This window comes from Malurus melanocephalus, unplaced genomic scaffold (assembly GCF_030028575.1).
Source record: "Malurus melanocephalus ecotype Western Australia unplaced genomic scaffold, MMel_1.1 scaffold_7, whole genome shotgun sequence".
In the NCBI taxonomy this organism is placed as follows: Eukaryota; Metazoa; Chordata; class Aves; order Passeriformes; family Maluridae; genus Malurus; species Malurus melanocephalus.
The window spans coordinates 4,168,529-4,194,409 of record NW_026623239.1 but is presented as its reverse complement, the minus strand read 5'-3'; the positions used below and the strand labels follow the sequence as shown (position 1 = coordinate 4,194,409).

The 25,881-nt window shown below is 37.3% G+C and overlaps 1 protein-coding gene across 2 annotated transcripts in view; it reads right to left on the bottom strand.

The window, feature by feature from the left end:
- Nucleotides 1-25,881, bottom strand: part of PCSK5 (proprotein convertase subtilisin/kexin type 5) — a 220,019-nt gene that overhangs the window by 30,232 nt on the left and 163,906 nt on the right. Inside the window, exons 17-24 of one of the 2 annotated variants that reach the window (XM_057372770.1) lie at nucleotides 25,608-25,692; nucleotides 23,536-23,633; nucleotides 22,947-23,076; nucleotides 21,785-21,900; nucleotides 8,613-8,715; nucleotides 5,386-5,522; nucleotides 3,239-3,436; nucleotides 2,837-2,905 (exon numbers count right to left, since the gene is read on the bottom strand). In XM_057372770.1, coding sequence (XP_057228753.1) covers nucleotides 2,837-2,905; nucleotides 3,239-3,436; nucleotides 5,386-5,522; nucleotides 8,613-8,715; nucleotides 21,785-21,900; nucleotides 22,947-23,076; nucleotides 23,536-23,633; nucleotides 25,608-25,692 — 936 coding nt within the window. Of the gene's footprint in view, nucleotides 1-2,836; nucleotides 2,906-3,238; nucleotides 3,437-5,385; nucleotides 5,523-8,612; nucleotides 8,716-17,839; nucleotides 19,994-21,784; nucleotides 21,901-22,946; nucleotides 23,077-23,535; nucleotides 23,634-25,607; nucleotides 25,693-25,881 lie in introns of those variants that run through there. The other variant, XM_057372778.1, reaches the window with a different exon arrangement.

The window sequence follows — 25,881 nt, the reverse complement described above, 5'->3', positions numbered from 1 at the left end:
GACCCTGTGCTCAGTATAAACTGAAGAAGTTAATTGCTTGTATTTCATAGAGTTTATATTGAACACCTTCAGAAGGAGCAGGTGCTGAATGGTTTTCTGTGAGAGAACATTCTTGAGTCAGCTCTAGATCCATAAATATGCATGAGATGTATTTGCATTTGCATATATGAATAACCACTTTTCWGTATGTGAATGACAGAATTTTTATTCCAATTGCTATGATTATGATTCATTCTCTTTTTTTCCCCACTGCACTTTTACCTGAAAAGTTCATAGCATTGAACTTTTCCTACACTTGCTCTACAGTTCTTACATTAAATTATTGAATTTTGTTGATGGGATGATAGGACAAAGAGACTGCAAGGTCCTCCTGCATTCACATAATTTAAAAGGGGGAAGTCTTTAGAAAGACTATGAAGATGTGAAACGAAATGTGAATGTAGCACATTCCGTATTTTCTCACCTTGAAATTTTAGTGTTTGAAATTATTTTTATGGCAGTGTAATTTCTCTAGAGCTTACAAAAGAATTAATTTCTCATGAGAGACAGGCAGTTAAATTTTTGGTTTTCAAGGTTTTTTACAAAAGTTTCTAAACACACCAGCTTTCTGATAAGATGTGAGAAAACCATTACTGTGATCAGCTTATCTAMGAATTAAGTTGTTAATATGCCTGAAAACTCATTGAACATTAATATTAGAAATACAAGCAAGTACCTACCATGTGCTATATAAAGATAGACTATCTACCATAGCTATCTGACTTATTTAAAATTTGAATTCTACAGGTTCTGCTTTAATTCAAGAACGCATATTAGATTGCAAAATCTGCTTGAGACTGTGCTTTTAGGCCACTACCATTCTTCTGTTCCAAACAGAGCTGACAGTAAACCAATCTCCAACTCTCAATAATTTATGCATCTGTCTTATATGTCTTTAACATAAGCATCATATAATAACTCAATAATTTATACTTCTGATTTTACACAGTGAAAACTAATTCAGTCTTTGTTTTAACTGCATCCGTTTTGTTGACCCTTGAAGCTCTTAAAAAAAGATTTAAATTTTAAATTTTAAATTTCAGATTTTAAATCAGAAATCTGAGTGCAAGAATTTGAAAGTATGCAGTGAATGTTATAGATTATTAATATTTAGAAGATCATTGATCCTCCGAGGAAAAATGTAGATGGGTACAGCCCCCTTTTCTGAATGCCAGCTGACCATGAATAGCCTTCCAGTCTCCTTATTCAGGTTTATGAGGTTCATATACAAAGAAAATAATCTTCTGAGTTACTTGAAATTACTAGTTTTAAGAAAAGATATTTGTACATAGTACATAGTAAATAGTACGTTCTCCCTAATTCAAAACACAGATTGTCACTAAAGAGTTTCAGAAGAAAATAAAGCATTAGACATCACAGGTGCTGTAAAGACCACAGAAAACATTAGCACAGGGATGCAACATCTGATAGTGTCAACAAAGATATATATTGAAATAAATACTTCCTCTTAACTTCTTTTCCTCTGAACCAAATAGACAGCTGCCATGAATCTGGATAACACGCCATACAAAAGAAGACCACATGTAGTTGCATTCAGGTTAAAACCAACTCTTCATTCAACARTATTGGCAGTTGCTGTCACAGAGGAAAGCCTTAGGCTTGACTGAATTCACACTGAATGCCTGATCACCAGCATCACAGGGTGTTTTTTATGGTATCATATATTAAATTGGACAACCAGCAAAAAGAAGGGATTATGTGATGAAAATCATTACGTAAGTTAGGAATGCCAGTTAGTACAGCCAGAGAGAGCGCTGGACATGCAGCTGTGGTTTACTGCAGACAGTGCTGCAGACAATGGCATGCCAATACTGTGCTGTTCTAAACTTTGCAGAGCTGGTGACTCAGGTTCAAAAAGTGTCCCAGTCATGGATCGCAGCCTTGAATTTTTTTTATGGAAGGGGCATTTCTTTACATCCAAGGTTTTTGTTTCTGGGACATGACAAAGCAGAATCCGTGCTTGCCCAGAAGAAAGGGCCACACCCCTTTAGCAGATCCCCACGGGACTATGAGCATTCACCCATGATTGCACATGTTGCACTCGCTGACTTTTATGAACAATCTGACTTTCTCTGGATATTCTAGTTGGAGGACAAGCCCCTGAAATTGTAGGGAAGTTGCAACAGCCACGTGGCAGGCACTTTGTGATGCAGAAGTTGAGATTCCACCTGAATTGCTGACYCCTCTTTTTAATTACCACTGCTGGTCGCATTTTCAACTGAGCACATTTCCTTTCTTTTCTCTTTCACAGGAATGGCAAATAAACTGCACATGCACAGATGGATTAGCCTACACCAAGCTTGAATGGATAGAAGGAAGTTTTTAGGGCAGTAGCATTGTTATTGCAATAATTTATTCTTTAATAAAAATTAGGGATTGTCCTTATGTCTATTTCCTTGAACAAAAAGTACAGTAGTGGTCTGTTTTCAGGCCTAGAAAATTTGAACATCTGTAGTAAAATTCTGTGTCTGATAATACCTTCAGAAAGTCAGTAAACTTTTCGTCTTGAGTGTGGCATTTAAACAGGGAAAAATAAAAGTGCTGCAAATGTTAACAGCCAAATTAATAAAAAAAGTTCTTATTTCTGCTGAATATAGATTTTAGAAATTTATTTCAAAAATTAATACAGTATGGAATATAATTTAGTTAGTGAGAAGCCACCTGAACCAATGACAAATGTTTTAGCTGCATATACTTAAGTTAATGGTAAGAGTGAGGGGAATTAAATTTTCCTCACCTTAAGGATAATAGTAAGGTTGATAAAGGGAATATTTACCCTGTTTGCAGAGCTGGCATCCATCTGAACATGGTATGCAGTGTTCAGAGTCAGGATCCTCCACTTCACCTGTGTTATGAAATCATCAGTTTTGGGTTATAAGATAATTCAAGGACAACATTAAGAAGCACTCATCGAAGCAACTGGAAATAAACTTGATTCATATCAGAAAAGGAGAAAGACTCACTGAAATTTTTCTCATTAGTTCGTGTATAATCCATTCAATTTGAGGAAGATACTCCGATTTTACAACAACATGATATTASAAGAGGATCAGAGCTGGAGCTTAAGTACCTCAGTGTCAGGTGTGACTGTGTATTTCAAAACATTTTTTTAATATGCTTAAGCATGTTTCTACAAGAAAAGGAATAGAATATTTGTTATCTCCTACTGAAGGCTTACCTTCTCCACAACTGTGCTTCTGACACACTCTTTGAGTAAGGTAGTAGCCTCTGAAGCATCTTTTGCAGTGGCTGGAGTTCAGGCACAGCTCACAGTGGAGAGGGCAAGGCACACAGGTATGGTCTGAGTGGTGGTGTCCTGGAGGACAGCTGGCTCTGCACTCCCCACGGTACAGGAAACGCTCCATCCCTCTTCTGTCTGTGTGRCACACAAACGGGGAAACATTGTCAGCCACAGAGGGCATTTGGGGTCTAAGAAGGGGCTTTATGGAGTTCCAGTGCTGCAGTTGAGACACTGATTTGCTATATTTTGCAGTTTTTCACCAGATGAGATGTATAAAAGTGTCAGGACCTCAACTTTTCACATTCTTGAAGATTCATGGCATACGAAGATGACAAGCTAGTAAACAATTACTCTTTTCATCCATCAATCTGATTTAAAAAAGGATCAAGGTTTTTCCATCACTGACTTCCCTTGCAGAGGACAAACAAGTGGTTGTAAAACATTGTACCTGCAAATGTACWGTTATTATCAGAAAAGCCACAGTGGCCCACTTTGCCTTTGGGAAGGATCAGTCTGTGTCCGTAGATGATTAGACTGTAATCCTCATCCAGGTGGAATTATCTAGATCTCAAACAGCAGACATGCAGCTATCTGCTATCGAAGCACTCCATTCTCTAGTGCATGAGAGCTGAGAGGTGCCCTGCTCCAAATCCTTCTGAATGAAGCCTGTGGAGCACCTGTAACTTCATGTGCTATGTGCTGACACGTGGGGAGTTCTCTACTCAGCTACCCTACATCATAAATTACACATGTAACTGTGCTGAATGCATTTCACTGCCTTAACTGCAGAGCAAGAATTTGCTTACCGTGATTTATTTTTTAAAATAAATGCACAGGCATTTAATAGGCAATAATGCTGCACCAGAGCAGAAGCTGAGTTCTATTTATTTTACTTTTCATGCACAAACCTTTAATTTTCCTGCCTCCTAGGATGTGAGTCTCTTCAATGTCTTAATTTCTGGATTCACAGAAATACAGAAATTTATCTTGCTGTACACCATAAGGAAGAGACTCTGGGGAACAATTATACAAACTTGCTCTCACATTAGACCTGGAGTACCATTTGAAAACTTCATATACTGAGTCACATTTCCCAAAATGAGAATGCCAATCTCATCATCAGTACGACTGATTAATGCAACCATAATGATGCTTGCTTGTAATCTAGACACCCATTACTAAATAAAGATTGGGCCACTGTTCATTAGGACCAGAATGGAAGGAGCAGCTGAAATGAAAAAGGCTGTGAAACCATTGTGCATCCTCAGAAGACAGTTCATTAAAAATCACTCTTAATCATGAGTTAAATCTGAAATACTTATTAGGTATTTAAGTGTATTAAGTGTGTTAATGATGCTCACCTGAACTGAAAGACAGTTCAGACTAGTTACACATACTCACAGGTAACAGCCTCAGGTTCTTTGCTCATCAGATRTTAGAGAATCAATAGGAAACCATTTTAAAAACAGGCTTTCAAAAGGTTAAGAGTGGGTTCTTGGAATTATGACAAAATTGASTATGTTAGCCTTCCTCTCAGCCTAAGATCTATAAAAATGTGTGCTGGTGATAAGGCTCTCCTTGTAAACCTGCTTGTTGAACTGTATCTCCAGTGGAACCCATCATGCTTGTTCCTTCGCCTCTCCCAGAGAGATGCTTAGGAAAGCAGCCTGGCTCCCTGCCTGCTTGAGCAAACTGGCTCCATTTCAGTGCAGCACATCCTGTGCAGTGGGTGGGGGAGGCACGTACGAAGCTTTCTTTTCCAGAGCCAGCCTATGCAGGTTTTTTGTCCCTTTTTTTTTTTTTTTTTCTTGTTTCTGTTTCTGTTAACACAGCTCCTATTGAAAATATACCAAGGGAAAGGCATTAGGTCGCAAAGACAATACAGAGTTTTGTTTTCTTGCACTTAGGAAAAATAAAAATTGAAGTTCAATTCCCTTCAGAGTCACAAGAAGATTATGATGCAGATYGGTAGTAAAAGCACTACTCATTTTACTGGATCTAACAACTGGCCCTGAAAGCTGAGGGAAAAGGCAATTTGGAGGCCAAGGGAGGGGAAAGAGTTGGTGAAAAGAAATCTTATTTACCTGTTCCACAAGTGGTGCATTTGTTAGGTTCACTTCCACTACAGTCCAGGCAGGTATGATGGCACAAGTGACATTGCTGTCTGAATTCAAACTTTCCTCTGGGACATTGCAAAACACAGCATCCATCATCAAAGACTCTTTTAAAGAAAACAGGCATAATTACAAATTTAGCTACTGCTTGGTCTTTAAATCTAAAGGAAACTGAAAAAAAACCTCAATATACTCTTCTCTGATTCTATTTATGTCTTTGAACTCTAATACTTCATTTTCCTGAACTTATTCATAGTATTTACTATACAAAAATTGTTTTGAACCTGAATCTTAGACTTCAAACATGATTTTTCTCTGGAATATTTTTCTGAGAAAAATTGCCTTTTAGTACTTTGCATAGGTGTCCTTACATCCTAATCCCTGCAGTGGTCCYGTGTGCCTGATAAAAGGAAAGCAATACTTGAGCTTTCTCTGTGAAGGAATAACCCATTTGTTTTACTTTGAGACTGCCTTTGAAAAGTGCAATGGCTTCAGTAACATGACCTTGTATATTGAAATCCAACACCTATCTGAATATTGCCCTATAGGAACAGTATTTTTAAACTGACATATTGTCGTGACTTAGGAATRGTATTTACTGATCCAGTTTTCCCACTGAAACCCTCCAAACCATGCTCAGCTGCCTGCCCTCCCTCCCCCTCCTCTGCTGGGGATGGAGAGGAGAACTGGATGTACAAAAGGTAAAGATCAGAGGCTGAGCTTTGGATCAATTTACGTGAAACAGCAAAGCAACAAGAAAAGGACCAGTAACACCACCAGCATCAGTAAGGAAGTGTGCAACAGCTGAACAATTCAGGGGCCAGTGCTGACGAGAGCACCACACGGAACCCGGGCAATTCCTGACCGCCCCAGGCCGTGCCACCTGGAAAGGGACACCTTCCTCCACCCCTGCAACTCACAAAGCAACAATACAGAATAACCTCCAAGCCCTAGCCRTGGCTCTCCTGCCTCCTGCAGAAACTGACTCTATCCTGGCTGGAACCAGGACATACATCTATCTATCTGTAAGTATGAAGGAGTTTGGCTGCTGAATGCTCTCCTTTTGTTGGATAATTAAACATATTTTTTTTTATTTAAACAAAAGAATCCTTTTGTGTGGTGAAAATTTATAGTCCATTTTTCACTGCTGCTTAGTATCTACTGTTTTAGCCTGCTTGGGAGAAAAGTAGAAATGCACCAATTTATGCATCATTCATAGRTTGCTAAAAGAATATAAAACAAGTTGGCTAGATGCTGACAGTGTTTTCACTCTTAAGAAAATAATAAAGGAGAGGCTGTAGTCCTCCATGCTTAACCGTCTTGACCATTTAAGTATCTGAGGAATTGGGATTCAGTTCCTAGAGAAGTAGAGCACCATTTTAGCTCAGAGTACATCAGAGTACAGACTCTGAGAACACCTAGGCAACAAAAGGCTTTCCATTACATTAAACCAGTGCATGTTTTCCTGGAGTCGGCCAATGGCATTAGAGAATATCTGCAATATGTCTTCATAAATTCCAGTTGCTATGATAATTTTCAGATTTATTCTGAAAGGAGAAATGTGACAGAGGTACTGGCTGTAGCTGGACTACTCTTACATGGCACGCAAATATTACCAAGTCCAACTACAGGTGCTAGCTCTAATGATAGCCATTCTTACAAACAGCTCACACAGCAGTAAAATACATATTTCTTTCTCTTGGTTATATTGTCCCTAATGGGAAACAGATCTTGTCATTATCTTTAGCTCCAACTGTAAACAGACGGACAAATTTTGGGATAACCAGTTTGTTTGGATAAAAAAACTACATTTCCATATATTTTTTCTTTAGAAAAACCAAAACCAGCAAAACAAAATGAAAACAAACACGTAGCAGCATTTTCATTTATGAAATAATGTGACAGATTTTATCATGAAATAAATTGACATCTATGATGGATTTTCATAAGGAACTCTTTAGACTCTGTGAAAGGTTTTCTTTATTATCATTTCTTTTACTGTAGACTGTCCCATTTGATATGACTTTTTCTAGTAGCTCTCATAATGCACAGAAGGATTTCAGAAAGCTTTTTGAAATCAAAATTTGAAATTGATTTTTAGATACCAAAATTCAAAATTGTTAGAGAATTTGTAATGGGGGTTGTAGCATCCTTCCAAAAGATCACAGAGGCCTCACTACTGCAAACACCTTGGTGGTTTCACACAATGACACTTGGTTCCTTCTTTGCTTTGTAAATATCTCTGAGTCAAGCTCAGAGAATATGGGTGGCAAGAAAGGAACAGACAATCGAAGTGCTATTGTGAATCAGAGAAATCCACTCCACAGTCCAAAATTCTGCCCAGATTTCCTTTGCTCTCATTTAGGATGTAACACAATTTAATAATGTTTCTTTGCTAACCATTTAGTTTGGGCTCCACTGGTCCTGGTATGTCTTTCATTGGYATACTCATATAATAGTTGTTTCAGGGCAAATTACAGAATTGCTTAGGTATTTTTTTTTTCTTGCCTTAGAGAATCTGGTCCTATTTTCATACCAGTGGAAATTTCAGCTGGCTACAACACAGTCCAGTGCCACAGAACCAGAGTAAATTGTGTGAGAATATAGTTATGAGTAGAACATGTGTTTAAAACCAGTAGTCTCCTGGATTAGGTGTGAGATGACCTAAACATCAACCTCTGATTTGCAAAGTCCTGTGGAAAAGCTTCTTTCTAGTTCTGTTCGCTCCTCATGGCAGGTTAGAAATATCAGCCTAAATCATAACACCTCAGTTAGGGAGCGATGTCCAGGTGCTACGGATGCCTCCCCAAATCAGCCTCAGCATCYGTATTCATGCCTTGTGCCATAGGTGCATACAGCTACAGATGCCCTAGATTCTTGCTAAAAATGCCATTTGTATTTCCAGAAATTATGATTTAGAAAGGATGACAATGAAGACAGTCTATTTTACRTATAAAAAGGATTTCTTTCTTTATCTGTGGGAATCATGCTGCTAAACATTAACTGTTTGTGTAGGCAGGTATCTTGTTTATATAAAAATTGTTTTCTCAAATGCCCTGGTTTTTTTGTTTGTTTTTTTGCTCTAAACACCTCTTGCTTCCTTAGTCTATAAGCTAGTGCTAAATACAATACAGCACTTCTTCAGATGATGATGTGAGAGCTTCWTGTTGTACTGTGCTGTGCTAGGAGACAATTACCTTGTGAGTGGGCAGCTGATGCAGTTGTCTGACTCAGGTCCAATGCACTTCTGACAGGATGTTTCACACAACTGGCATTCTTGGGAATCATCAAGATATTCCCCTGGTATTAAAAAAAAAAAGGGCTTATTGCAGATCAACCTCTCACAATGTAAAAAAAAAGATTTTTAAAAGGGAAGAAAAAAAAAAAGCACCAAGCTTTCCAGGTTGGAAAATATTATCATGAAAAGGAATTGGATCTATTTTTAATTACTTATTTTAATTGTGAAATGAGCACATCTCCCTGTGGCATCAGAAAAATAACCACCGGCTCCCTTGGGGAACCAGGATACTCAGACTTGTTAGTTTCTAGTCATTATTTGTTTGTTTGCTTGTTTATTAATTTTTTCTTTTCTGTGTGAATTTGACAAAAAGTGATTTTTGTTGCTTTTGTAAACGTTATTTATTTTGCATCCATTGAGGTAATGAGACTCTCAAGATTCATGAGTTACACAACAACTGGTGTCACCAAGGAGTATTCATTATGTGATGACTTTTGATGCAGCTGAAGCAGGAGCCTGATTGCTGGCTGCAGCACAAATGGTTTGCTGTCATGGGTGAGAACATGTTACTGGAGAGGATGGACTTGAGCAAGCTTCCATCAGCCAGAGACTGATGGAAGACATCCAGTGATGTCTCCCAAAACCTCTTGCTGTAGCATATTTTGTCTCCCTCCCAAACTGCTGACARAAGACTCCCTACCTGAAAGATCTAGGCTATCATTTAGGCTGAAACAAAACTGGGTGGCAAAGTGTGTGTTTGGGCTTGGAAAAAAAATTATATTATACAGAGTTCTACCTTAAAACTGAGATAAAATATATGAACATTTACAGGCCGTGAATACAGCACTAATGTGCTGTTGAAGTGCAAAGTTTGCCTCTTTATCTACTGAATATTAATTAAAATACTGGTCCAAACATGTGAGCCACATGCTTAATAATTCTTAGGGCAGAAATATTAATTAAGTAGTATGAACTCTATCTGTGTGCAGCATCATGTGGGAACAGTTTGATAAAGCTCAGCATWGGATCTTCTTGTGTCAGTTTGTTTTGGGAAAATTTTTTGCAACTGAGCCTATATAATTTTGGGAATTGGCTGCTCCTTCATTCTTGAGTAATGGAAGAGGCTGGGCAAAAAGTCCTATATAATACATAAAACCTGCAGTTTCTATGGATACTTCAATATCAAGCAACTCTTTCCACTTGCACTGCTGCTGGAAAATCCAGATCTGGCAAGTATAGTGAACTTTAGGAATCAAAATACAAATATGGAATGACTTGGGTTTGGCTCTCACTTGCAGTGAGTTCCCAACCTTTGTAGAGCAAAGACACCATACAAGMAACCACTTGTACCCATTAAAAATTATGTAGGAAGAAAACTTTTTCCGAAACATCCCAAATTATATTCCCTGTCCATTGTGCTTTTAACAGTTGTGGTTTTACATATTAAACTATAAACAAATTTTATAATAGTTGAAACCTCTGGTACAAGACATGAGCTATGATAGTACTCACATGCTTAGGGGGTGGGAGCAGCATAGCTATAAAGGCAAAYTGATCTAGCCAGCTGTGGGTGGATGAAGCCCAGGGTACCCAAATTGTAGGCAGAGATGTAATTTCCATTTTATTATGGTTTGTGTGTCTTCTGAAGAGAGGAAAAAWGTAAAAGACAAGCCAAAAGCGAGTGACAGAACCACATAAACCATGAAGACAATGCTCCTCATAGGTTGTTCTGGGACCAGWGATAGCTGGGAAGCAGTTCAGAACTGGGAGAAAATGATGAGATCAGGGGAAAAAAAGTCTTTGTATGCATACATGTTCACACATTTTTATAGTTCTTATACATAGAGTATTTTGTATAATCTATATCAATATCTTTACATATCTGTGTATCTATTCCCATGCATTTATCTAATCCCTTGCATGCCCCCTTCTCAGATAGTAGAAAAAATTAACCCTGTCCTGGCTGAAAATAGGGCTAATGTGATACCTATAAATTTATATATACACAGACACACACACACAGACACACACACAGACACACACAGACACACACACACACACATATTTGGACAAGAATACAACCACAAGAAAATGCAGTGTCTGAAAAGACTTCCTGTTGCAGGTCTGGTGCTTCAGTGTTTTATAGTATTGGGTTTACATCACTGGGAAATATGTCAGGGTAACTTTATTACATAATTGCCTTCCTGATGTTGTATTGTGATACATATTAGAAAACTTTTCTGCTTCTCTAGTCCTTCACTTTATTAACCCACACTACCTGTGTGTTTATCCTGTGTGTTTGTCCACTGGACCTGAGCTACTAAATCATACAACTCAGCTATGCCTGATTAAATCCTTCCCACGTGGTAGAAGTGCTCAGTTTTTAAAGGTTTTAGTTATTTCTATGTTATGCCTTTCATTGGAAGTGGTTTAATTCGTTTCAGCTGTGCTTGGAATAGTGCCAGAAGACTAGTTCTGTGGCTCTGAGCTGAAGTATTTTAAAGAATGCTATTACAAGAATGTGCACCAGAAAATACTTACATGTTGGGTCGTCTGAATTGCAAATCATGTTTAGAACTTTAGATCTGACATGTTAAAAAAAAGTTTTTGGTGAATATTCAAAGAGTTAAGAGTGAAATTCAAAACCAAAGACTTTTAAACTATTCCACAGGGCAGTTGAACCATCTGTCACAATTCTTTGTGAGCCATGTATTTCTTTACAAATCTCACTAGATAAACACAGGCTGCCAAAGCCTCAACTCTTTTATTTTCTTTTTTTTTTTTTTTTTTTTTTTTTTTTTTTTTTTTTTTTTTTTTTTTTTTTTTTATCTGTCTAACACACTCAATAGAGGAATACTCTCAGCAATGTGTCTTCACTTGCAATCAGACAATGATCATGATTTACTTTGGATCATCTCACATTTATCATTCATTTATATGTTAATTCTTGTTTATGTGTCAAACCTTGTTACTTTGTTTAAAAACATTTGTCATCTTGATCAAAAAAAGAAGACCTACAGATATGGAATGATATGTTAATACCTGACTCCTCATGATGGGAAAATTTTAGTGTATAATTTTTCTGTCCATAGTTAGAAATGTTTAACTCCACATTGGGGCTACATCAGGTTTCAGGTTGTACCTTTAATGGCATGCAAAATCCCTACACTTAATGCTCAGCTCCTGTCAGTTCATATGATGCATTTTAAAATGAGGAAAGAACTGTCGTAGTGGCCAAGTCATTCTATGTGTTTGCATAAGCAACATCAAGTGTACCTTTATCTTGCTGCTATTTCTCTCTCACTTTCCAAAACCTGTGCCATTCACTGACAGCACATGATATTTCATGAGATCAGTTAGATGGGGGTGTGAATATCCTTGTCAGTTACCCATGGAGATGCACACACTTTTATGTGCTGGCTGTCATAAATCTTTCTCTCTTGTCCCTCCGTGAGACTTAGTCACTGCACTTCATATGTTACTTCCCCACTTTTTTGATCAAAATGTGACTTTATCTAATTTTAAAATGCTCTTTGTCTTCAGTAACATTGCCACAATAGCTTTTCCTTAAAATCAATGTCAAAAATAACCTTATTTCCTCCAGTTGGCTTGCTTACTTCCATGGGAATCTGCATATGGATTTCATACTTGCATTTTTTTTACACAATCTTACGGGTTATAAAGTTTGACAAAGCAGATAAACAAAAACTGCTCAGAATTGCTTTTCATCCACTGGCTGTGAGAACTGAAATAATTTGGTTTTAGGGAGCTCTCTGCTTTTTCTCATGTTTGGCCTTGACACATTTTATTTTTTCTGGCTTGTGGGAGCAGCTTCTTGAGTTCTCTGAAGAAACATTTATTCATAAAACTTAAGTACATAACTAAAACTAACTTGCACATAACAACCTATGCAAATTCACCCTGACGAATCTTTTTAAAGTTATTCCTTTGCTTAGCCCAAGGTCTCAGTGTTTGATAGATTACAGCTCCCTGAAAGAAATCTTGCCATAATGTCTATGTTGTAACATTTTCAAGTTGAAGACATTTCCTTTACCCTCAGATTTGGCAGTTGTACAAAATTTGCATCTGGTTTCCAATTATTTGTCTAGCTTCAGTTTTCAGTCTCCTGCTTATTACACAATGACCAAATTTCTGTCTCCCTGTTTGGTTCTGCAGAAGGGACAAAGAAGATACTCTCCATGGACAAAACTTTTGGTAATTATGACTTGACGTGATGAGAGGGATTCAGGATTGGAAGCCCTTCTTTTCAAAAGTGGTCTAGGCAGTGACAAATGAGAAAGCTGAAAATAGGATATTGATTCCTAGGTCACTAAATCTCCCCTTTCTGCCAAGGGGCAAAGCAGAACCTTGAAAAGGATTGAACATCTCTTCTCTGAATGGCTGTGTGCTGAGTGTGATATAATGATTTTAGGATGAAAGGCCCCTTTGTTGCAGGATTAGGTGAGATCACACACAGAGATTCAGGTTAGCTGTAATCATGACAGTCAGACTGAGGAAACTTCCTTTATCAGACTCATCTTACACCGCCCTCTATGCTTTTTCCTGCAGAATAAAAACATTCACATTAGCCAAAGCTGCCTTATTTATTTCTAACAGAAAGGGATTTTTTCTTCCCTTTTCATGTGTACTTCTTCCCCCTGTTCCTACGTAGCATTAATATAGTTGTCAGAAATCCATTGAAGAGCCAGAGTCCTCAGCAGTACTTAGTGGGCATAAACAGACCCAGAAAGACATTTGTTAGCATTTYAAATATGACCTTTATTTCTCCATTTCTATGAATTTTTTTTTGCATTTTAAAAATTTGCTTTAAAACTCTGTTTGTACTAATTATGTGGATGTCTGGAAGCAAAAGCTGGATGGAGTTCATGGTTTCTCCCTTGCCTGTGTGAGGACCTATGTGAGAGCCTGGCAAAGTATCCTACTACTCACCTGCAGCCTGAAATTTGACAGCCCCATGAGAAAGGTGGAAGGGAAGTAGAAAAACCTCTATGGATGTGTATCAAAATACTAAATTCTCAAAATGTTATACTAACAATGGAAAAAATATGCTTATTCTCTGCATTCTTGAGCTTTCCAACTGGGTATTTTCCTGTTTTACATTGTCAAGCTTCTCATTCTTCTGMAAATTAGTAGGTGAAGAGTTTCCCTTCTAAAGGACAGTGGAACAGAGACACCTGAACTTCACTGCAAATTATCTCATAGTGCTGACAGTACTGCTTTGGAAAGCTAGGTAGTTGCTTGTGACATATAAAAAACATGGAAGTTGATGGTATGCTTTGAGTAAAGCTGGAGTTATTAGCCTATGGAGTACATTAAAGATAGAATCTTTCAGTGCTGGAGCAAAACACACATCAGAGGCAACCCAATGTGTCTCTCTCCGGTGTTGCATAGCAAGCAATATGTACTTTGTACATACAGAGCCTTCCCTGACCATGGCAGGGTCTCTGCAGCCTGATTTGAATAGACATAAACCTTAAGTGGGAAGAGCTGGATGCTTTGGGGCATTTCAGGGCTGACATCAATATTAAACTGCAAGATCCAGCACAGGCTGTTGATACTGGACATCTTCAACTTAATCAGGATACAAACAGAGACACCTGATACCTGAGCAGATTTTAGCAGGGCAACTCTTGTCTCAAAAAAGATGCATCAACACAGATTAGTACTGTTAATCAAAGGCAATTTCTGTTTAATTTTCAGAGATGAAGACATATTAAAGCCTGAAAGAAAACTGCCAAAAAGATGCAAGTTCCTTCTTGGAATTAAGGATAAAATCTTGTAATGAGTGGTATAAAGGTCTAAATTTTAGTCTCATCTGTAACTGTTCAGCCTCCTCAATACACTTAAAATGATAGTCTTCCCTTGCTTAAAATCTTCCCTGGTTATTGGTCTCTAAGCTATAAGCTATATAATAGTTATAAGCTATTGGTGCTATAAGCACCTCTGGATCAGCAAGGTAATTTTTTTTTGGTAAATTTGTTTTTTTAATGATTACAGATTACATTCCCTTTAGCAATCACACATTCCATCTTGAAAGTAATGGAATGGTAAATGACACAGTTCTTCTAATTCAGATACAGCTGGAGAGGGTCTTCGTGATGCTGTTTGGCAATGAGAACTCATTTTGAACCCTCCTTTCACCCTTGGGACTGAAAGTGTTCATAGAGGCTCTGCTAAAGGCAGGCAGAGCAAACCAACATTTACACTTCATTTTGGTATGACCTTGCTCTTGTAGTAAAAAAAAAGGGCTACTTTACTTGGGAATAAATATTTGAGCTATTTTTGTTTTTTTTTTTATCTGGTGACATTGCACAGAATGGTCCATTAGTATAGACATAAGCACTACAGCTGACAGCAACCTGATCCATGGGGATTAGTAACCAGGTGCTAGACTTTCTTTCCAACCCACATCTCAAAGAACATCTGCAGGCATCAGGAGGGCAGGCCAAGGACAATTGTAAATGAAAAAGTTAAGCAGTATCATCCAAATTATAATTAAATCACATTAATCATGTTCCAGTGAATGTTCAGTGTTACTATTGAAGTTGCATGATAGAGCCATTAATTCTCCTTGGGTAAACACATACTCATTGCTTGTCAGTATTCTGGCTTCTCACTCCCAGGCCGATTGGAAAAATGGGTACTTAATCACCTCATCGCTCTCTATGGTTTGTGATCAGTTTTGTGATGCCTGGGTATTTTTTGATTTGGAACGTGTTGCTGGTTTCCCAGAAGACCTTCAACAAATCCACCTCCCAAACACTCAGAAAAACTAACAGATGATTGTATGAGGGTCATTCTCCTAAGCTTCCTTGGTCACGTGTGGCAGCCAAAGAGAGGCTGCATTAGTTGCTTACTGGAATTATTTTTTAAAAACAACCAGAGCTGCCTCCCCATAGTATGTATTCCTTTGACTATAATTCCCATTCTTGAAGTGAAAATTGTCGCTGTCCTTATGCCATAGACGTTGCTTTTTAACCCAGAAAGGAAGTCCTTCAGGTAATTTCAGTCATAGTTCTGCTATTGAACTTGAATTCCCTGGCGATGTCTGCTACACTTGCACACCAGTCTCTCTGGCTTTATCCTGAGGATTCCAGAAGAGTTTTCCTGGTAAGATCTAATGTGACTGTGCCCCAAGACATCACAGAATGTCCAAGGCCTTTGAGAGATCCCAATCCTCTCTGCTCAGTGAGAACCACGGATGGGAATGTGGGTGTTGGCTGCACTTGCACTGGCTGTATGTAATACTAAGGTCCAGATCCTTAGTTCTAAGGGAGACTACACTCACAACTCTTTAATGCTTGCTGATGAGGAGGAACCTCATTAAGCCCCAACTGAGTATCATGACAGGTGGTAGTAAATAATCAGATATTTATCTATTTCAATTAAAAAAACCAGAAATATTCCCAAATACTTTAAGTAAGACATGTAATTAAAATGATGTTAAACAATAATGGGGTTTTTTTCCCTGGTAAATAAAATGCTCATCAAAACACATTTTCAACCCTTTCCTTTTCACTGAAACTCCCTATTCTGAACAAAGTCATAAGTTGTTGCCTATGCAAGTTGTTGCATATCAGTTTCTTTTTGATGAAAACTTGACTAGTATTTTTCTTTGTATGTTGTAAAACTTTTTTAATGCTTGCTTAAAATACTTGCAGGTTTTTTTTCTTTCTTTTTTGACCAATAGCTGTCTTTATTAAAAACTCTGAGAATTCTAGTAAAGAAAAGTTCTAGATGAATGTCCAGTTTGCATTTAAATCAAGGATTCTCCTAGAGAAACATGAACTGGAAAATACCATATTCTAACTACAATGGTATCTTCAATTTGTCATTGCTTTTTGACTTGTGGTATAAATAAAATGAAAGCAATGAACAGATTTAAAAACCAATGTCATACATATTCTTTCCCAACATAGAGAAAAGTATTATTTTGTTTGTACTTAGTAGCTTCTCATCTTTCTGAAACAGTCTGTATCCATTCTGTGTGTCATCAACAGCATCAAATACTGAATGCTCCAAACTACTCATTGCTGAATCAGAGAGGGAGGATCAATCACCTAAGCAAACTCTGCAGCTGGAACAAACTAATTTCTTTCAACTCCAATCCTATTGCTGCAGTGAACCTGTAGCACAAGCACTAGCGAATAAATGTTGCTCGTGTCTGACAAGGGCTATTAATGCATAAATAAAAAGATGATCAAAGACTCTGAGCTGAAACCAGAAAGTTTTCAACCTCAAACTCAGCTATATGCTTACATGTTTGCCCATTTGGAAGATGAAGGTGAGCCGGGAGCTGAAACAAGCAGTTCTTCATACAGCACTCCAGGCCAACTTTTTTTCCAGGTGTGGTCTCAACAAACTGCTGCTAGAATGTGCCATCCCAAGTAGGCTTGCTTTTGGTTCTGACAGGGAAACTGTGAGAAATGATAACTCCTAGTTTTGAAAACATGTCATAACAGGTCAGTGACAATGAGATATCCAAGGCAGAAAAGTGCTGGAGTTTTTTGCAGGAAATTCTTTACATGGCCTCAAACATGCTCAAAATGCCATCTGAATATATGACTTCTAGGATAGCTGCCATTTTGCTCTCCACTCRGGCTGTGGGACTAAGTGGAAAATGAACAAGAGCACGAGCTAATGCCAAGGAAGAATCTCACGCTGCAGGGGCTCCAAATGAGGCCACACAGGCCCCTTTCGGTCTGGCAAGGACAGAGGAGCTGCCATGCTCGGGACACTCTGTGGCTGAGATCTGAGGCGTCYGGATGTGAGCACTGGCATGTGGACACCAACACCACACTTTGCAAGCAGCCACTCTGCATGACTGCCAAGATCATTCCTTCTTAACTGTCTGAGCCATTAGGCAGTTACAAATTTGGCTTTTTAATCCTAAACACACAACAGAAGAAACCCATCAGAAATTCTTACAAATCAGAGGAAGCCAAAATTATTAACTACTAGGGTTCAGACATGTTACCCCACAAAAGGCCATCTCCACATWAAAAAAAGGTTTTTCTGCAATTCTAAATTCCATCACTTAAACTAAAAAAAGACTGTAATAAAATTAAACACCCTGGTATCTAAGTGCTCCATACCACAGAGCTACCTATGCCCTTCAACAAAGATGTTTAACGTAAGGATCAACGTGTTTTTCCAGACCAAAAGAACAGGAATTTAGGTTAATTTAATAGAAAAAATAAAATATGGAATAACATTGATTTTGGCCAATATCAATTACAACAGAACTACCCTATTTTACAAATAACAACTGAACATTTTACACATGTACAGTATCTTTTTCAGTAAAAATGGATTTCGTTATAACAATGTGTCAGTTTTTTAAAAGAAAACAAAGTTATTATTTCTTCTCTATAATAGTGTTAGAGACATTTGTAAGTATCCAAACAGATTCTTTACAATCCATTACATAATTAAATCTCAATAGTGAATATATATTTATATATAACATATATAATATTAACTTAAACTTTGAAAGCATTATGCTCTATTTAAACACGCTATACTGAGAAATGAGGCAGTAACGGACTAGTAGTTAAACTAGCACAAATTTAAATGTTTATCAGGAAATTTGTAATGGGCACCAAAGGAGCTTGACTGCCCTCTGTCATACCGAACCAGGCTGTAATAGTTTTTCTGCTCTCTGCCAAAGAGGACATTACCTCTAAAGGTTTGTATTAATTTGTTTGTAAAATATCCACAGTCATTTTTCATCCCCTTTATTTTCCAAGATTTACATGCTTAAACAGCTGCAATCCGTTTTCTGTTTGTATGTCCTGGAAAGCTAACTAAGAGACACTTGGTATGTTTTAAGTATTATCCCCTGTAAAAAGTATCTTTGAAGTTCAATTTTCTGTTTTCTGTGAAATGACTGTCTTTTGAACACTATGCTGAGMAAAGCTAAAGAATATAAATTAAACAGAAATTTATTTAACAGAAATGGCAGCTATGTGCCTGGGTAGAAAAAGAGCGAGCCGGGGGCCACTTCTTTTACCACTCAGGACCATTTTACAGTGAGGTAACTCCACTGGCCTCAGCAGGACTATTCCTGCTGAAATTTCGATTGTGAGCAGTTAAAAGCAGATTCAGGCCCATCACAACACCAAGAGAACCACTGATTTATTGCCCTATATGCAATTAATCCTGGAGGCGCATTTGGCACAATTATAAATCCAGTCCTGTAAACACATCCTGTCATATATAGTCACACTGGCATTTACACATGGGCACTATGAAATAGTTCCACATATCTGTATGATAATATCCCCTTTTTAAATGAACATTACAAGACAACAATAATTTATGAATACTTCTTACATGTTAGCAATGTTTTCTGACTTCTGAGCACATACATTACTCTCACTTATGCAAATCAAGAGAAGTAGTATATTCTAAATTTGTCCACTGCAGGAATAACGGCTTTTTTATGTTTATTTGAAATAGCTTTGACAATATAAAAAAATAAAATAAAAATCCTAGCATATCTGTTAATAAGCCACCTGTCTAAAAATGAAATCTATATGACCAAAACCACATTTTGGGCAAACATATATACATACTGTAGGTGATACAAAAAGTAGCATACAGCAGAGAAATAAGAAAGAAATGTGTGCAGAAATGTTCACTTTCCATTTTTCAAAATAGTGTTACAAAAGGGGCAGAACTTAGTCCTGCACTAATGATGTTTCTGATCCCCTCAGGAACTCAAGTTCCCCCTGTCAATCCATACAGCACAAAAAAAGACTAATGCAAATTTTTTTGTATTGTTTAGTTTTAATCCATGTAAACTTGTGTTGTATTCTTGAAACACTCTTTAAACATCTTGAAGTGAAAAGAAGCAGGAAAGAAGGGAAGAAAAAGGACCTTCAAAAAACAGGAATAATCCTAAGGTTGACAAGAATCAAATCAAGTGTTAAACGTTAATTTTGGCATCAAATGCTTTGGTCACACAATACTGACTCTGTGATCCTGGATGATCTGCTCTAGACACCCAGTTATGAAAGGTAGGCTTGTTGTAGTTTTTCCATTTAAGTTCCAACAAACAGTTCGCCATCTCCCCAGACAAAGAGCAGGGAGAGGGAGAAAGGTGGCTTGCTTTCTTTTTCTTTTTTTTTTTTTTCCTTTTTCAGTAATATGGATTAATCTATAAGTCTACAGGAGGAAGAGGATGCTGGGAGGTGTCAGTTCACCCCTTTTGTTTACATGTTCTGCAACACAATTGCTGAAGCACTTTCCTCTGGCAGAGATTGTTCTTTTTCACCAGCATACAGAATCCTCCCTCGGCCCAGGACTCTTCCGTGGCTTCCAGAGGGTAGCAGCAAGAGAAGGAGGGGAGGTTGAAGGTTTGGAGAGCACGGTGTGTACAATGGAGGAAGGTTTAATTGATCAGACATGCAGATTTGGTTGAAGAGACCATTCAGGAGCAGGTAGCAAGTAGGAAATTTGGTCCATCAAAAGGAATTTCAGTCAACAGCATTTTTTTTTCAGGAAGAGATATTTTTGTGGTCCAACAGGGAATGATTGGTATCCATTTATGAAAAGGAAAAAAAAAAAGATTGGAAAGAGAATAATTAGAATACAGTGATATTTACAGCAAAGGAATTAATTCTCAATTTTTATGAATTAAAAGAATAAAACAATCAAACCATAGAAAAAGAGTAAAACATTCTCAACAGAGATGCAAATCCTGTAGAGTGACGTGACTGTAAGGCACTCACTCTCTACTTTGTAAACTAATAGAAAAAAAACCCAAACCCCAAACCCTTCTGGACTTCCCTTGTTGCCCTGGACGGTTGAGAACACATGCTGTGTGGTGTGACCAGCATGGTGCACTGCAGCTGCCTGAAATCCTGCACATCAGTGAGTTGACCTTTCATGAGAGCTGCACTTGGAAGCATGGTGGGAACCATTCTGAGATGGGGCACCCTCACTCTCAGGCAACTACATTTGTATGTGATTGAGGTTGCAAGTGTATAAACGAAGATGGATTTATCCAGCCACATTAAAGACCAAACCGGTACCTCAAATGTTTGCACTGCAGAAATCCATTGCAATACCATACTGAGACTGTGGTTACCAAAATTCTTAGCATTACTCTTCTTCATTTGTCTATTTGTATCTGTCTGCTTCTGGACTTGCTTTAGACAATGACTTTTCCAATGTCCAGACATGAAAAGGTCTCATTACTAATTTACCAGTATGTGCAATGTAACTTTACAATGGACAAGATACTTTTCAAAGTTTGGAARCCTATATTCCAACAGGAAATACAAAGGTCCACAGAAACAAGATTCACACTTGTGCTCTCATTCTTTTTTATGTCCTCTTTAACTCCTACTAAATCCAGTGGAAGTAAGCTCGACTCAGTAATCATTTTTAGCTTTCACTACATCTGATGTCAGGTATCTTCCCAGACTTTGTTTTGATATGATTTTCCTGTTGGATTGCATTTGTTGGGCTCTATTTACAAACAATTCACATGGTAACATTTTTAGGCAAGCACAATGGTATCTAACTGTCTCCRTAATTGTGACATTTGAAAGGAATTCAAATCAGTGAATAATTAAGCCAATCATATGCAATAAGAAAGCTATCTTGGTTGCCACAATTTGGAGGAGGTTCAAATCTCCACCCTAAATTGCATGCTCCCTATTTCAGAATTCTTTTTTTTCTCACTTGCCTTCTACACAAGTCAAGCACTTCTGCTGACAATTTAAAGCATTTTTACTTACCAGCGTTTTCACAGTTTTCACAGTTTAAAGTGGTGAGACAGATAAATGTAGTTCTATTAATAGTACTCTAAGGTCCTCATATATAAATCTGTTTAAAGCAATGGCTTTTGAAAAAAATGCAGAGGAAGGAAAAGTAGGTTGTTGGCAAGGGGAAAAATTATTTTAGGAAAATTCAGGTAAAGTGRATGCGACTAATCTTGCTAATGCATGCAAATGTAATTTTCTCMTTTTCATACACCTGAAAAATTTAAAAAGTAACACAGACATTACTGTAAGAGGAAAAACAGCCCAAACCAACCCGACACATGTAAAAGAAGAAGCTGTCCATGGTAAAATTATCTTTTCAAAGACTTGCACTCACCATCCTTGCACACAGTTCCAATGACACAGACACCAGTGTCTAGGTTGTAGCCACTCGGACAACTYGTACAGTTCCTGTCTCCTTGGCCACTGCAATCCAAACAGCTGGCATCGCATCTAAAAGACAGTGGCAGGAGTTGGTCTTCTGGCCTCACCAAATGTAAGACTTCCTAGCAGGCCTCTTCTGTATGGCAAAGGGCTTGTTTGTTGTTTCTAAAGCTATCAGGTACTATAATATAAACACTACTAATTATTATAATAAATGATTGACTACCCCTGCAAGTCAGTCCTGTTTTTTTCCATCAACAACTTTCCAGACCAGCTTTTTACTAAATAGCTGCATTATTCCAGTGCTTCAGAATTATGAAGAAATAATCAGCAAAACTATCAAGTTCATGGTGCACACATGGGCCAAAAAGGCATGAACTAAAGCTACAGGATAGAAATGATTGACCTGATGCCCATCTTTTCATCATCCATCTCAATCCCTTGTATTTTCATTACCCTTTGATTGTCTTTTTGTGTGGAATACACTGAAACACATGGTGATTTTCTTCCTGCCTCGAACTCAGACCTGAGTCAATAATAAATTATTCCAAAGGGCAACAAGTAATAATTGCTTAAGAAAGAATGGAACAGAAAAACTGTTCCTTCCTTGTACAGCACAACTTTGTCCCAGATTTATGCAGTCATTTTACTCTGGAGTTAGGTAAGCTATTCTGGACAGTAGAATATAGAAATATACCTGTGCTGTGTTTGTGAATATGCAGTAGAAGAACTGATGGTCTTTATAATAATCTGGGATGAAAAAAACCCATAGTTTGATTATTTTGGCTTGTTTTGAAGAAATGCAAAGATATCCTCTGTCAGATTTGTAAATTTTACACTTCTATGCAAATCTACTTACACTCTCACTACAGGCTGGTTTAAAATGAAGATCACACATATATTCCACAAAAAATCTTTTATAATACCTGTATGAATATAAATCATATAATAATAACAATAATAACAACAATAAAGGCTTTCCTTCATTTGCTTAGCATGCAGTATTTTTTGGTATTTTTTGAAGTCAACAGTGTTCTATCTTCTAATAAGTATTATTCAACACAATAGTACCTAATATACTGCCAAATATTAGACATATTAGCCACTGATCCTACCTTTTGCAGCTTTTGTATCCACTTTCAGTGGAGTGATCAAGGTAATAACCACTGCTACAAGATTGCACACATCTTCCATCTTCCATAAAATAACCCTGTGTGCAGTTTATACAGGCATCTACTCCAGCACCTTAGTCCAAAGAGAAATTGTTAGAAGGTACATATATTGTTATAATAAACAGCTACATGATTCCAGTATATAATTTTCTGAAACAAATAATTGTAAGTCTAAAGCTCCCACAAAATCTACTAGTCATTATTCCATCCCTGGAAGAAAACGTTATGATATCATAACGAGCTCTACTAAAATTAAAAAAAAAAAAAAAAGAAAAAAAGAGAAAAAAAAAAAGAAAGAGAAAAATAAAAAAGAAGAAAGAAGGAATATATGAACCCTTTAAACTAGAAACCCAGATTTCCACGCTAGCTGAAAGAAGTTTTCTGTATTTAAACTGTATTAAAAAGCTAGTAAAAGAACGAAGGATTCACATATAAACAAACATTTTATACTGTAACTGTGATATAGGGGAATAAAATCAGAGTTAAAATCATACAGGAGTGAGAATTATGCAGACAAATGTCAGTGGGGTACCTGCACATGTTGCACAGGAACGGTGACATGGTTCACATTCTCTGCCACTGTGGTATTTTCCTTCTTCACAGCGGATAGCACATCTGGTGCCATGCAAACTATAGTAAAAAGGAAAAAAAATCACAACGCAGATAATGGCAACAGAAGACAACAAGATTCTGTGCAATCCAGTAATTCTCTTCTAATCAAAGAACAACCCATATATTAGGATTCATCAGCTTCCTTCACTGGTCATATTTTATAAATTTAGAGACACCAATCATTTAAAGTGGGAGTGAGAAGCAGTTTTGCCCATGGTGAAACACAGAAGCTGTTTACAAACTCTTTGTAAATATCAAGTATCAGGGGACAGACAAAAAATTAACAATGACAAACAGCACTAAAAATTCAGGCATGTAAAATGCAATTATCCACCAGGCGTTTGGCACAGGGTCAGCATGAAAAAAAATGCTAAGGGACTTGTTAACTGAATGCCATTGCTGTGTGGCTTGTGAGATTTGTCAAGATTACAGCTGGAGGTATTCTGCCTGCAGGCACTTTTGAGAGAGCACAAAAATGTGTGTAACAAAGGAAAAAGAAATAGCATAAAGAGTCACATTTTCATGCATTCCTCAAAGTAGCTGTTTATTGCTTTCCTGTTTTAAGATGCTTATAGGAGTTTGTTTGRGTTTGTTTGTTTGTATTGAATTATTTATTTTTTAAAGTAGGACTTCTCTGTCTTCCCCATCTTCTGGGGAACCTCAGCATTCAACGATTTCTCTGAAAATGCTCATGACATCTGGGGTTGCCACTCTGAGTGCTAACCATGTTTATATAGATTGGATCCAGTAAATGTTGGGTAAGCTCAAGATCATTCAAGTGTATCCAGTCTCGGTTCAGAAAGCAAACTAGCAATTCAACAAAACTTCACAACCCCTGCTTTTCTGCTTTTTTGCTCAGTGACACACCTCAAGGAGTTTTACAAAGCACACAGCATTATAATGTTTTTACAGATGGGAAAATAATTTGCCCAAGTTTATTTAATGGGCCAGTAATGGAGCAGATCTGGAATCCAGGTCTCTCAAGACCCACTCAAGGAAGACCCTGCTCAYTGATAACTCTGCCAAGAAAATGAAGGAAGTTTTTAATATCTATGGAATATAAAATGCATGCCCTACAGGCTCCATTTAACTCGCATACCCACACATTTTCAAAAAAAGTTACAAAATATTACTATCCATTTGCTAATGTTTCCCAAGAAAACATGAAGGTTAGGTTTTAAAATTTTTTTAGTATTTCAGTTTCAATAAAGGAATCCAACTATTGATGTTCCAGAAGCTAAAATTCATATTTCACTAAGAGATGAAAATACGCTTTATTGGAACGTGTAATCTCAATGTCAAAACATTAACACAATACTTGTATTCAAACGAATCCCTACAGATACTTCATTTTTTTTTTGTGGCACTAACCCAGCATACAGTTGTCATGAATATTTTAAGATTTTTGACCTTTGCGACTTGGATCAAAAGGTCATTCATTTATAAAGAAGCTTGAAATGTGTACTGCTGCTTTGTATGTTTTACCCATAATTTTCAAGAATCATTAAGATCCCCCATGAGGAAAAATCTCCACTGCTGTCTAGAATATATGAACATTGCACTGTAACAGAATGGAGCCTCAAGTGCTGGAGGTAAGTGGATACATGAAGACATACAATAAAGGTAAGAAAATAATTTCTAACTACCACATGAATTAATCAGAAAGATAAATATGATTCATTAGCTCTACTTCTAAAACAATCCTTGACTGACATACTGCAGGCCAAAAACTGAAGAAGCCAGCTTTACACACAACTGTGGCTTTTATGTTATTGGAAATGAAAGGCCTTCTAAAAATCTTTTGTTAGCCAAACTGGCACCCAGGAACACAAAAAAACAAAAAAACAACTGTATTACAGACTATATAGCATTGGAACAGATGAAATGAGGGCTGTGCAAGGTTAAATAAATATCTTGTGTTCTTCATTGGGTATCTCCAGCCTTATATACCTCTTCAGATACTACATTTACAGACATCCATCATTTCCTTACCTCAGGCCAGGTTTGCATTCTGTGCAGATTTGGAATTCAACACACGTCTTGCAGTTTTCACTACATTTTCGACAAACAATCTTATCTACAAAAGAAAAAAAGATAACAGCCCAGAAAATCCTGGTCAGTTTGGTTTGGTAAAATTGCATGAATATTTTATTGCATGACTTACTGCTTTCTAGTTTGACATCATAAGATAGCTAAATTCTGCCTATCACTAGCTTTCTCCATCAAACATCAATCAAATGGTTTACAATGTTTCTATACATTTGAA